The following is a 12,390-nucleotide window of genomic DNA, read 5'->3' as shown; positions in this document are numbered from 1 at the left end:
GACTGGCCACCACACTTTCCTGACCTAAATCCAATAGAACACCTCTGGGACATTATGTTTTGGTCCATCCAATGCCACCAGGTTGCACCTCAGACTGTCCAGGAGCTCAGTGATGCCCTGGTCCAGATCTGGGAGGATATCCCCCACAACACCATCTGTCATCTCATTAGAAGCATGCACCGATGTTGTCAGGCATGTATACAAGAACACAGGGGCCATACAAAGTGCTGCGTACAATTTTTAGTTGCTGCAATTCAATTTTGGCAAAATGGACTAGCCTGCCACATAATGTTTTTCACTCTGATTTTTGGGGCGTCTTTGAATTCAGGGATCCGTAGGTTGATCTTTTTCATTTCCATCAAACGATGTGGCATCCTTTCGTTCCTAACACATTACCCAGTCTATATCAGTATAGATATCCAGGAGGATTTCTTTTTCCCATTGAGATCTGATGTGTTTTGAAAGTGTTCCTTTAATTTTTTTGAGCAGTTTATATACACACATACACTATACACACACACACATATATATATATATACTGTATATACAAACACATACACATACATATACTGTATATAATGTATATACCCTATATATATATATACACATACACTATATACACACACACATACATACACACACACACACACACTGTGACGGATGGCCGGGATGCCCCTGCAGCATATGTTCCCAATATCTCCCCCCTGGATGCTAGATGGCAGCCTCCCTGGGTTGCAGATGGTGCCTTGGACTCCCGCTGGGCTTCATGGGAGTTGGAGTTTGGTGCAGCCCTGGGGTTTTGTAGGTGCCGCCAGGGGGTGCAGCAGCAGGAGCGGCTATCCCCTTTTGGACACTAGTTTCGTCACACCCGGAAGTCGGCAATCAAGCACCTGGAGCACTTCTGGGTAACTAATAAAAGGAGCCAACGACCACCACTCATTTGCCAAAGTCGGGTGGGTGAGGATGAAGCTTAGAGAAGGAGTGGTGATGCCAGAAGACAGAAGTGTGTGCTGTGTTTTGAAGTGCTTATTTGTACACTTGGGACTGTGTTGTGCCTATTGGGATTACGGGGAAGACGTACCCCACAGGTGAAGAACAATAAAAGTTTGAAAGTTTTTATATGTGCCTCCGCGTCCATCTGTGTCGGGTCAGGCGCATACATATACTGTATATAATGTATATACTATATATATATATAAAAAAACACACACACAAACACATACATATACTGTATATAATGTATATACTATATATAATATATATATACACACACTACAAACACACACACATATATATATATACAGTAAATATACATACACATATATGCACGTAATGTATATATTGTATATATTTATATACTATACATATAGACACATTTATATACAGTATATATATTTATATACAGTATATATATATATATATATATATATATATATATATATATATATATATATATACACACACACACCCATACCCACCCACACACACACTGGCTTGCTTAGGCCAGAAAAGCCCCAGCTTGCACCAATCCAGAAACACAAAGTCTTCTTGTATGGTCATCTGTCTGTAGAAGGGCGGCATCTCTATTTGTCCAGGGTGGCCAAGGAGGAGTGAAGTGGCACAGGTGGGCACACATCTAAAGCCTACTACCGAAGTCGCTTTGGGAAACTATGGAACAGACACCCTGAAGCAGCACCCAGGCAAGTCCTTAAACGGAGTGGGCAGAAGTATTTTATATTATATTTATATTTATATTTTCTAAAAAAAAAAAAAAAATTGAATTTCCCCTTGGGATTAATAAAGTATCTATCTATCTATTTGGGACATTGTTACCTGAAATGGGGGTCTCAGTGAGACTTGAGGCTTCTCATAAGTTCCTCTTATACGGGGTGGGCCCAAGTTAAGCTCTGGTCTATTAGGTCTCCAGGAGATGTAAGTCAGCACCCAAATCGGCTTTGATGTTTGAGCTTGACAGCCAATAACATGAATGTAAATAGCTGTGGAAGCCCCTTTGTCAGCTGCTGATGCCCCTCTGATGGCGTGTACAAGCAGCTCATACCAACACCTGGATTTTCTGTGGAGTGTTTTTTAAAGAATGTTTAGGCATCCCTAAAAGTCCAAATTGGCCGTTGGTCACAGAAAGCCCCTTCTTCTGAAGTCAACTGTTGTAGTAGTTACCACAAAAGGCGCTATAAAAACAACAGCTTACATGGCTGGCAAACCCAGACCTAAACGAGACCATTTTGGTGCAGCCCAAAAAGTCTGAAGGGAGTGAAACTGACCTGTGGATGCCATGAAACTCATAAAAGCCCATGACTTGGAGTCAACAGTTACAGTGATCACCACCAAAGGGTGCTATAAAAAGCCCAGCTATCCCGTTTACATGTCTGGCATGTCTCAGCCAAAAGCTGAGTGTGTGTTTAGGTGTGCCTTGCACGTCCTGAGGGAGTGAACTGAACCCTTCTGTTAGAGAGGCCACCACAAAGGAGCTACAAAAGCAGGCTGCTTCCATTTCTGGCTCCCCCAGGCCTAAACAGCAGAACATTTAGGCTCTGCCTGGAAAACCCGCTGGGGCTGGGGGTCACGTAGAGCGCCATCTCCTGGCAGCCGTGCTTATTCGCCTGCCATTGATGTTCATCCTAAACCTCATTAGGAGCTACCGGCTCAGCCAGGCACTCCTGTATCAGGTCTGTGGTCCAGCAGTGAATGTCAGACCCTGCCTTTATCCTGATAAAATGGAGACCCCGTGAAGTGACTTGGGTGGGCGCTCATTTTTTATTTTTTAACTGAGAGGTGCACCGATTTGATGGCAGGTTAGCAAAAACATAAGCGGTGTGGACAGTCTATAGGCTCGGGTGAAAGGACAGGAGGCCCAGGGTTAAGGATGCTTACTTTGATCAGGTTTAGTCTGTCATACTGAAAAAAAGGCGAAAGAAATTAATAAGACAACACAAAGAAAGAAAGAAAGAAAGAAAGTAGGGTATTAAATGGAGTACAATACAAAAATGAAATTAAAGGAAGGGATGAGTAAAGGGAAAGAAAGAAAGGAGGGTATTAAATGGAGTACAATACAAAAAATGAAATTAAAAGAAAGGACGATTAAAGGGAAAGAAAGAAAGAAAGAAAGAAAGAACTGCGAGGGATGGCTATTTATTCTTCAAACAGAGAATAGTCCTTGCACCAGACTGGCTGTTACTGATGTCCCAGTGACATTGACACCAAGTGAAAGTGACCGAAGCTCAAAGGGGGCTGCTGAGCAGATGCTAATAATCACAATTGGAAATTCCACCAAATCACAGTAATGGAAAATACTGGAAACAGCAGTAAATTCCACTATCAGAAAATTGAAAGGAAAAGTGAAAAATACAAGCCGGGTGGACACAAGCATGTGACACTCTTCAATCAGAACTTGGTGACAGCAGAAATGGGGGATCATTTGATGGGTACCAAAATGTGACAGAACACCAATCCCGACCCACTGGATTCTTTGCTCATTTCATTGCTCTTTCAGGTGGCTCGTCATTACAGCCCTAGTTGGAATTCAAATGGGACTTTGTCAGGCTTTCCATTTTTCAAGGCTCCCCTGCAGCTGGCACTAAATGAATAATGCAATGCTAGTTCACTGCGGATTCAACTTGTCCAGCAGAGTTTAGCTGCAGACCTCCAGGACTATTGAGAAGCAAATCAAATTGCACACATCCTATGACACTTAGCATCCCTCCTGTTACACGTCAACATGATGTCACATGATGCTCTCAGCATTTTGTGTCTTTCTCAACACACAATGGCGTATGTTGCATTGCGTCCTCATAACACATCCTAACTCTGTGGTGATGACTAGGGTTGTGTGACTGACGAGTAATGATGCCCGTTTGGCAGATGGTGTTGTAGTGGGCACGCCATGTACTAGGACTACTTCTTGGGTAGCAACCTGGTCAAATAGTGCTGCAGGGTTTTTAGATTTTCTGCTCTGTAAACCATGTGACATAAATGTGCAATCCAATTGGCCGTTGAGCGAACTTTCCGAACCATATCACTCTGGGGGTCTGCAGCTGGACCCTTCTCAATTGCTCAGCATCATTTCCTCTGGAAGTCACCACCTTCGTCCTCGATTCCCGTTGAAGCTTAATGCAAATATGCGCATTTCCTCAACCTCTCTGCTGTCAATCAAACATCTGGCTCCGCCCCACCTGTGACATGTTCACAGTGCCACACCTTCTGTTACAACACTTCACCACAAACTCAGAAACGAGCACTGAGAGATTTAGAAAAACCATTAAAGTTTCTACTAATTTATTTTCAACCACATCCTAACACCCCACCACCAAATATTTAGGGGGTCCATTAAGGGATCTCAGACTCCCTATTATTTCACATCTTGTTTTTAACAGTTCAGGCATTATGGGTATTAAGTTCTGGTCAGCATCATTGAACGCCTCCATTATGCCTCCCTATACCTCACCGATTTCTGTTGGTCTTTTCTTATTGGCACCCATCAGCAGCCCCCTTTGCTGGTCCAGTGGGTGTCAAAAGATTAGGAGTGGTCAGAAGTCAGTGGCCAGCAGCCACAGGGGTGGTGACGGCACACAACACAGGACAGTTGGCACAGACACACATGTGGAGACACAGCACGTCGGTGGTGGGAGACATCAGGGGTGGTAAAGTGACTGAGGAGAAGAAGGAATGGAAAAAATGGGCAAACAAAAAAATATACATGTGTCGCTTACTTTGGACAGGCGCTTGTGAGACTGGCATGCAGAAGGGAAAACAGAAAACAGAGAAACGCACAGGCACACTTTAAATGAATCAAAATCAGAGCGCGAAGACCGATTCAAAGAAAGGAATCATGGGAGTGCAGCTGAGCCAAAGGCCAATGACGTGAGAGACCACTGGAGGGCGACAGAGGGCAGTTTTGGAGGTGGGCGAACCCTTCATCTCCTGTACTTGTTCCTGCTCTCTCATTTCCTCCAGGTTGTCCTGATGTTCACTCCCTTTACTCCTCCCTTCCCTCCTGGCTCAATAGGACCACTATCCCGTTTCAGGATACCCCCTGCAAAGTCTAGTACCACCACCACCAAAAAAACAGCTCGGGGACGAGGCTCACCTTGGAGTTCTTCGTGCCGGTGCGGCCCGACTGCGCTGAAGTGTAGCTGCGCTGGACACCTTGCTCGGGGGTCGAAGGGGACTTGTCTGACGAGTGGTCCGAGCCTTTCTCCACCATGTTCTCGCCTTCAGCGCTCTGGGGGGTGGGCGATCGCGAGCGCTTGCGGAGGACAGGCGAGCAGGCAGGCGTGCTCCGGTTCGAGTTACTGGCAGTGCTGAGGGAAGACATAAAAAAAAAACAGAAAGAAATAAGAGAGAGAAAAAGAGGAGAAGTTACAAATCTGGGAGAGGAACTCACAAAACAGCAGGCTCGCCCGCCACCACTGACTTTCAGCAAGGCGCTCATCCAGGTGGGGCTCCAGCTGGGCACAGAGGGAACCTTCAAGATCTTATAGTGCCTTATCATGCAGGTCTACATGGAAACTTGGCAGACATTTTATGCCTCCTTAAGGATTAACACCGAGACGGGGATGCCAGGACTGACCCTGGGCACACCGGAGACCGTGGCAGAAATGAGCATGATGGCAAAAATGGAGGGTGTTATGGCTAATGCCAGCCTCATTGCCATGACATGAAGTCCTGGAGCCCCTTCAGTGACCCATTAAAACAGGGAGCCAAGAGGGGCTACTGGGGATTGCTTTGCCCACAGCCATCACACTATGTAATGCCCGCCTTGCATCATGCCCTTCTTCAAACTAGCCAGTTAACAAGTAATCGCTCTTTTTATTATTCGTCATTACTACTGTATCTTGTGGGCACAGGTCTGGTCTGGCACATAGAATTACAGACGGGCATTTTTGATTCACTGAGTGCACCAAGACAAGTTCACTGCTAAAGTTCAAAGACAATCATTACAATTTAATAATTACAAAATGCACACACATAAAGATACATTTTAGAAACAGAAATATACATACAGTAAACATATCCCGTAATCAGAATACAGCATCTCCAGTGCCCTGCTGTATGTACTTATGCTCTTCATTGCTGCTACAACAAGTGAGGCGCCACCGGGGACCAAGACAGCCCTTTCTACAAATCCTCTTTACTACTCTATTGGTTACTATGACAGGCAACTTTACAAACCTAAATGTCGCCATTTCAAACCTACCTATGGATTATACTGGGCTCTTCATAGCTATCTGTCATATAGTGCCTTTCATTATCTAATGTTTATCGGTTAGTGCATTTCAGGTCTGTCTGTCTATCTATTACTGTATATAGTGCCTTTCACATCTATCTATCAATCAATCTATCTATCTTATATAATGCCTTACACATCTATCTATTACTGTATATCATGAATTATTCATCTATCTGTCTATCTATCTATCATATAGTATCTATCTATCTATCTATCATATAGTGCCTTTCACATCTATCTATTACTGTATTTAGTGACTTATACATCTATCAATCTATCTATCTTATATAGTGACTTTCATATCTATCTATCTATCTATCTATCTATCTATCTATCTATCTATCATATAGTGCCTTCTATAAGCTATCTGTCTTACATATAAGATGGTGCCAGTCATATATATTTATTATATTGTACCTTTCACTGTATAATTTATGGTTAGGGTTGGTGCCCCTTTCCTCCTCTGCCCTTCAGATATTTATTTATTATTCACCCTTCATCAATCTCTCTAGCTCTCTATGATATATCAGACGGCGCCATTCCATTCATATCTATTATATAGTGCCTTTCATTTTATTTTGTGCAGTGCCCTTCACCTATCGGTCTATGTATTACATATCATTCTAAACACATGTGTGATGCAGCACCTTCCATTATGTGCTCATCTACTGTATTTTGCATAGCGCTCTTCACTTATCCCTCTGTCTCCCCAGTATATAGCGCCTTTCCTACCCAGTGAGCCCATTCCCATCTCTTTGTCCTAATGCCTACCCACTGCCCCAGGTGAAGCCGTTTAGCCCTCCTTTTGGTGTAAAGTCTATGCTTTAACTCAGCCATCGTATCAGAAATGGCTTCCCTTAACTATCGCTCTCGCTCTTGGCGTACCCCAAGCTGATCACGCAGTTACTCCTGACAGTACCCAGGCCTCTTTCAGTCGAATGCCAGCTAATTGCCCACAGAGGGGTCCATGGCCTCTCCCACAGATGTATGTGTCCTGACTTCTCTGATGAAACACTTGTAAGAAAAGAAAAAAAAAACCAAACCAAGAGGGGAGGCCCACCGCTAAACAGAGCATTGCGTTGCACTTTTCCTCCTCCGGAATAATCATTAATTTAAAAGCCTGACAAACAAGACGTTTGAAAAACGAGAGGGGGGCTTCAAGCGCAAGCTCATTTGGTTAACTAATAAACAAGTTGACCCAATGCCTCATCCAGATGCTTGTTAAAGTCATTAAGGTCTCCATTTCAGCCTCGTCACTTAATGGTTTATCCCACTTGAATGAGGTGGTGACAACGCCACCAACACCGGGGACAAAGTGACACATAAGAAGATGGCGCACAAAAAAATTGGGAACAATATAGAGCAGCATGCATTCAAATTCGGGCTCTCTCTGGGGGGCTGAGGTTAGTCATGGACAGTCCCAGAGCCAGTATAGAACCACCAGTTAACATCACACCTCACACACCTTTGAGACAATGACACAGGGGAACGTGCAAACCCCAGAGAGAGACGGGACCCTGGGTCCATCAGGCAACAGCGTCCCAGATACACTGGAACAGCTCACTCTGCCTTGTTACCGTCGGGCAAAAAGCCAAGGAACGCCTGATGGGCTCCTTTCCAGGATGCCATGTGATGCGTAGGCCACATGGTAATAAATCTCCATCCTCCTCTGGTCACATGACCAGGGAGCAGAAGATAAAGAAGCAGCTCACATGCAGAACGTGAACCCTGGACCACCGAGAAAAAGAGAACAACTGCTCAAGGGACACTCATAACAGCAGCACAATGACCTGTAAGGACTGGAAAATAATAATAATAATAATAATAATAATAATAATGATGATGATGATGATGATAAAAATCACACGGACAGGTTAAGGTGTGGTCAGAGCAACCCTGGGTGTGGACTGTAGGGGCGCTCTTGAGCTGTCCCCAAACCCCAAATTGATTAAAAAAAAAAAAAACATTTGTGCAACAAAATACGACAAAACAGAAAATAAGAAATTCCTCTGCCCTCTCAGGCCAGCGAAGCAGCTGTCATCCCGGTGACTCTGTCACTTGCTCCCATATTTTGGTATTTTGGCTCCCCTTCCCTCCACTGGACAACTGAGCCCCAACTCTAAGCTTTCTGGACCAAAGGAATCAAGGTGCTCCAAAGTCCTTCCAGGTACCCCACCATAAGCACGTCTGTCGTCCAGGATATCATGATCAATCACTGGTGTTGTATGGTTAAAACTCCCCCTAGTGGCATATTAGCTTCACTGCAGAGGTGTCCTGAAGAGGGAGATGGGTCTAACTGCAAAGCGCAATAGGTATGACATACGTCACCTAATGTCCACAATGTCACCTGACACACACAACGTCACGTACCGTCATGGCCAAAGACTGGAGTCCACCAAACAGGTGTTACTCTCAATGTCTGCTGACCAATTCACATCACTCGACTGGAGCAGCGCTTCAGCTTCACTTTATTCTAAAACTCACTTTACGGCTTTTTGTTTGCTCTTGTGTTTGCTCCACCCCACTCATGAATATTGATGCGTTACCATAACTTCACGGCTTTTCGTCAGCTCTCGTGTTTGTTCCACCCCCACTCATGAATATTGATGAGTTACAATAGCTTTACGGCTTTTCATTTGCTCTTGTGTTTGCTCCACCCCACTCATGAATATTGATGAGTTACCACAGAGTTACCATAAAGTGGTAGAATGCATAGAGATGTTCATACTCGTTTGCTGCTTGATGTCATGTCATCCACTAGATGGCAGCAGAACACACGTCACCCGGAGTCTGACTCGGATTGAGCCAGATTGATGTAGAACTCTGAGCCCAAGCCAAGCTCTATGTTAGGCCAAAGAGGTTCATTCCCACTTCATGTAAAGCACCACATCCTAATTGTAGACTAAGATCGACTAAAAGAGGAGCACTAAATTTAAAACTGCACATTAAAACATTAAAAGTGAAGCACAACAGAGATTTGTTAAAGAGTATCGACGATCCTGGGCTATGAAATACATGCGGCACTGGCTTGAAAACCATTGTGTGTGCTCTTACTCTCAAGGGTAAATACTTTAATTACAAAAAAAAAAAAAATCATGGTCTGTGGTATTCAAACGATGTCCTTTGAAATATTAGAAAAAATACTTAAACAAACAATTATAACAAAAAAAAAACAGCAAAGGAGCACAATGGAGGAGTACCTCCAAACACAAACAAGGCCAGCACTTGAAAAAAAAAGAAGGAATGGAATCAAAAAGTAGGAGGAGGAGGAGGAGGTGGGGAGCATGCGCTGCTGTGCCCACCACACAACGAATCACCAGGATTGGGACCCTGAGCGCAGCACCACAAATACCAGGAAATTCAAAAAAAAAGTCCTTCTCAACAAATCACAAACACAGAGAGCATCATTGTTGGAGGTGGAGGATCTCAGAGACCCAGAACAACAGAGAAGCTGAGGATGGGGCCCCGCCCCCCGAGACACCAAATATAACACACAGAACAAAACAACAGAAGAAAACAAACAAAGAAAACAATATTCAAGAAGCAGAATGCAGTTGTGCTTGAAAGTTTGTCAATCCTTTAGAATCTTCTATATTTCTGCACAAATATGACCTAAAACATCATCAGATTTTCACTCAAGTCCTAAAAGTAGATAAAGAGAAACCAATTAAACAAATGAGACAGAAATATTATACTTGGTCATTTATTTAATGAGGAAAATGATCGAATAGTACATATTTGTGAGTGGCAAAAGTATGTGAACCTCTAGGATGATCAGTTAGTTTGAAGGTGAGGTGTCAGGTGTCTAGTGTTGTCAATCAAGGGGATGCCAATCAGGTGTGAGTGGGCACCCTGTGTTATTTAAAGAACAGGAATCTATCAAAGTCTGCTCTTCACAACACATGTTTGTGGAAGTGTATCATGGCACGAACAAAGGAGATTTCTAAGGACCTCAGAATAAGAGTTGTTGATGCTCATCAGGCTGGAAAAGGTTACTAAACCATCTCTAAAGAGTTTGGACTCCACCAATCCACAGTCAGACAGATTGTGTACAAATGGAGGAAATTCAAGATCATTGTTACCCTCCTAAGGAGTGGTCGACCAACAAAGATCACTCCAAGAACAAGGCGTGTAATAGTCGGCGAGGTCACAAAGGACCTCAGGGTAACTTCTAAGCAAATGAAGGCCTCTCTCACATTGGCTAATGTTCATGTTCATGAGTCCACCATCAGAAGAACACTGAACAACAATGGTGTGCATGGCAGGGTTGCAAGGAGAAAGCCTCTGCTCTCCAAAAAAAACATTGCTGCTCGTCTGCAGTTTGCTAAAGATCACGTGGACAAACCAGAAGGCTATTGGAAGAATGTTTTGTGGACGGATGAGACCAAAATAGAACTTTTTGGTTTAAATGAAAAGCGTTATGTTTGGAGAAAGGAAAACACAGCATTCCAGGATAAGAACCTTATCCCATCTGTGAAACATGGTGGTGGTAGTATCGTGGTTTGGGCCTATTTTGCTGCATCTGGGCCAGGACGGCTTGCCTTCATTGATGGAACAATAAATTCTGAATTATATCAGAGGATTCTAAAGGAAAATGTCAGGACATCTGTCCATGAACTGAATCTCAAGAGAAGGTGGGTCATGCAGCAAGACAACGACCCTAAGCACACAAGTCGTTCTACCAAAGAATGGCTAAAGAAGAATAAAGTTAACTAGCCAACCTGCGGCGTCCGCAAAATCAGGCCGTTTTTTTAATGTTTTTGAAGCACAGGGAGAAAATTAACATTTGAAAAATCGGTAATGTAATAAATCAGCAGGAAAAGCAACATTGTAACAATGCACGGAACGAACCAACACACAATCGTCCGTGACTGAAAACTGGCAGACCGCCATCGTGCCTTCTCCTGCCAGACGGAGGGATAGGGGTGCACGCCGCTCAGGGTGGAACGGGAGGAGAGGAGAAGGACGTCCATTCAGCTCCCTCCGTCATGCTAGTCTGCTGATTTCTTGTTCAGTATGCACTGCCTGCTCATGTGCCCACCTCAAACTCGTCACTCGAGTCGTTGTCGTCTTTACACAGTCCAGATGCACCTGTGACTCACGTAGACGTTTCATTGCTCTCTGTGGTTTTGGCTGCTTTTCTATATATAATCCACCAAGACAGCCGACCACGGTAGCAGCGAGGTGGGAGGGGGGTGTGTACAAAGGGTTGGGACGCAACCAGTGGGAGCGTATGAGTCGCACTTAGTGGGAATTCCACGGTTTGCAGCCCGAATGGGGTTCAATGGCTTAAACACGCCTAGACACACGCTCAATCTCATGCATAATTATTTATTGAATGGTAAACACTTCTGGAAAGACACGGTTGTCTAAAACGGGTTGGTGTGAGAATACAACAGTAAGTGAATGAAAAGATGGAACTCTGGAGAGAGCAACATATAATTGTCCCTGAGTGAAGAAGACGCATGTTTGTCGCGGATTCAAATTGCTGTATGGAGCGTGTAAAACAGTTTGCTATAGTGCACGCGGTCTTGCGTCGTAACCGAAAGGATTGTTATAAGGATCCCATGGGATACCCCTTGCAAACCGTTTCACACGCTGCATATGGCGATTCACCTCCACGAGAAACATGCCTCTATGAACAGTCAACGTAGCACAGAGGTGAATGACATTAACCTGACCTGCACTCCATGTGGCCTCTATGACAGACGAATATAAATGACGCCGGTTTTTCTGTGTCGTTGCTACCGAGTTGGTGGGCGTAGTCATGCGAGTTGTCGTCGTATCCAATGGTCTTGGAGTTGGTGGGCGTGGCTCCTTCCGGTGTGCGCCATAGGTGTCTTACTTGTCGGCGGCTTAGTGAATCCACGCCCCTTCTGGCATGCTTTCCATGAGTGTCTTGCCTTAGTGAATTATATATATAGATGTTTTGGAATGGCCAAGTCAAAGTCCTGACCTTAATCCAATTGAAATGTTGTGGAAGGACCTGAAGTGAGCAGTTCATGTGTGGAAACCCACCAACATCCCAGAGTTGAAGCTGTTCTGTACAGAGGATTGGGCTAAAACTCCTCCAAGCTGGTGTCCAGGAATGATTAGAAGTTACCAGAAACGTTTAGTTGCAGTTATTGGTGCAAAGGGGGTCA

The 12,390-nt window shown here is 44.2% G+C and overlaps 1 protein-coding gene across 10 annotated transcripts in view; it reads right to left on the bottom strand.

The window, feature by feature from the left end:
- The window catches only part of gramd1ba (GRAM domain containing 1Ba), a 325,749-nt gene that overhangs the window by 49,995 nt on the left and 263,364 nt on the right, over nt 1-12,390 (bottom strand). For all 10 annotated transcript variants that reach the window (XM_039764176.1, XM_039764172.1, XM_039764180.1 and 7 more), the window contains one exon: nt 5,105-5,318. In XM_039764176.1, coding sequence (XP_039620110.1) covers nt 5,105-5,318 — 214 coding nt within the window. The remainder of the gene's footprint in view (nt 1-5,104; nt 5,319-12,390) is intronic.

The sequence above is a fragment of the Polypterus senegalus genome, chromosome 9 (assembly GCF_016835505.1).
Source record: "Polypterus senegalus isolate Bchr_013 chromosome 9, ASM1683550v1, whole genome shotgun sequence".
NCBI lineage: Eukaryota > Metazoa > Chordata > Cladistia > Polypteriformes > Polypteridae > Polypterus > Polypterus senegalus.
Note: the sequence above shows the minus strand (reverse complement) of the source record. Positions and strands in the feature narration are given on the sequence as shown.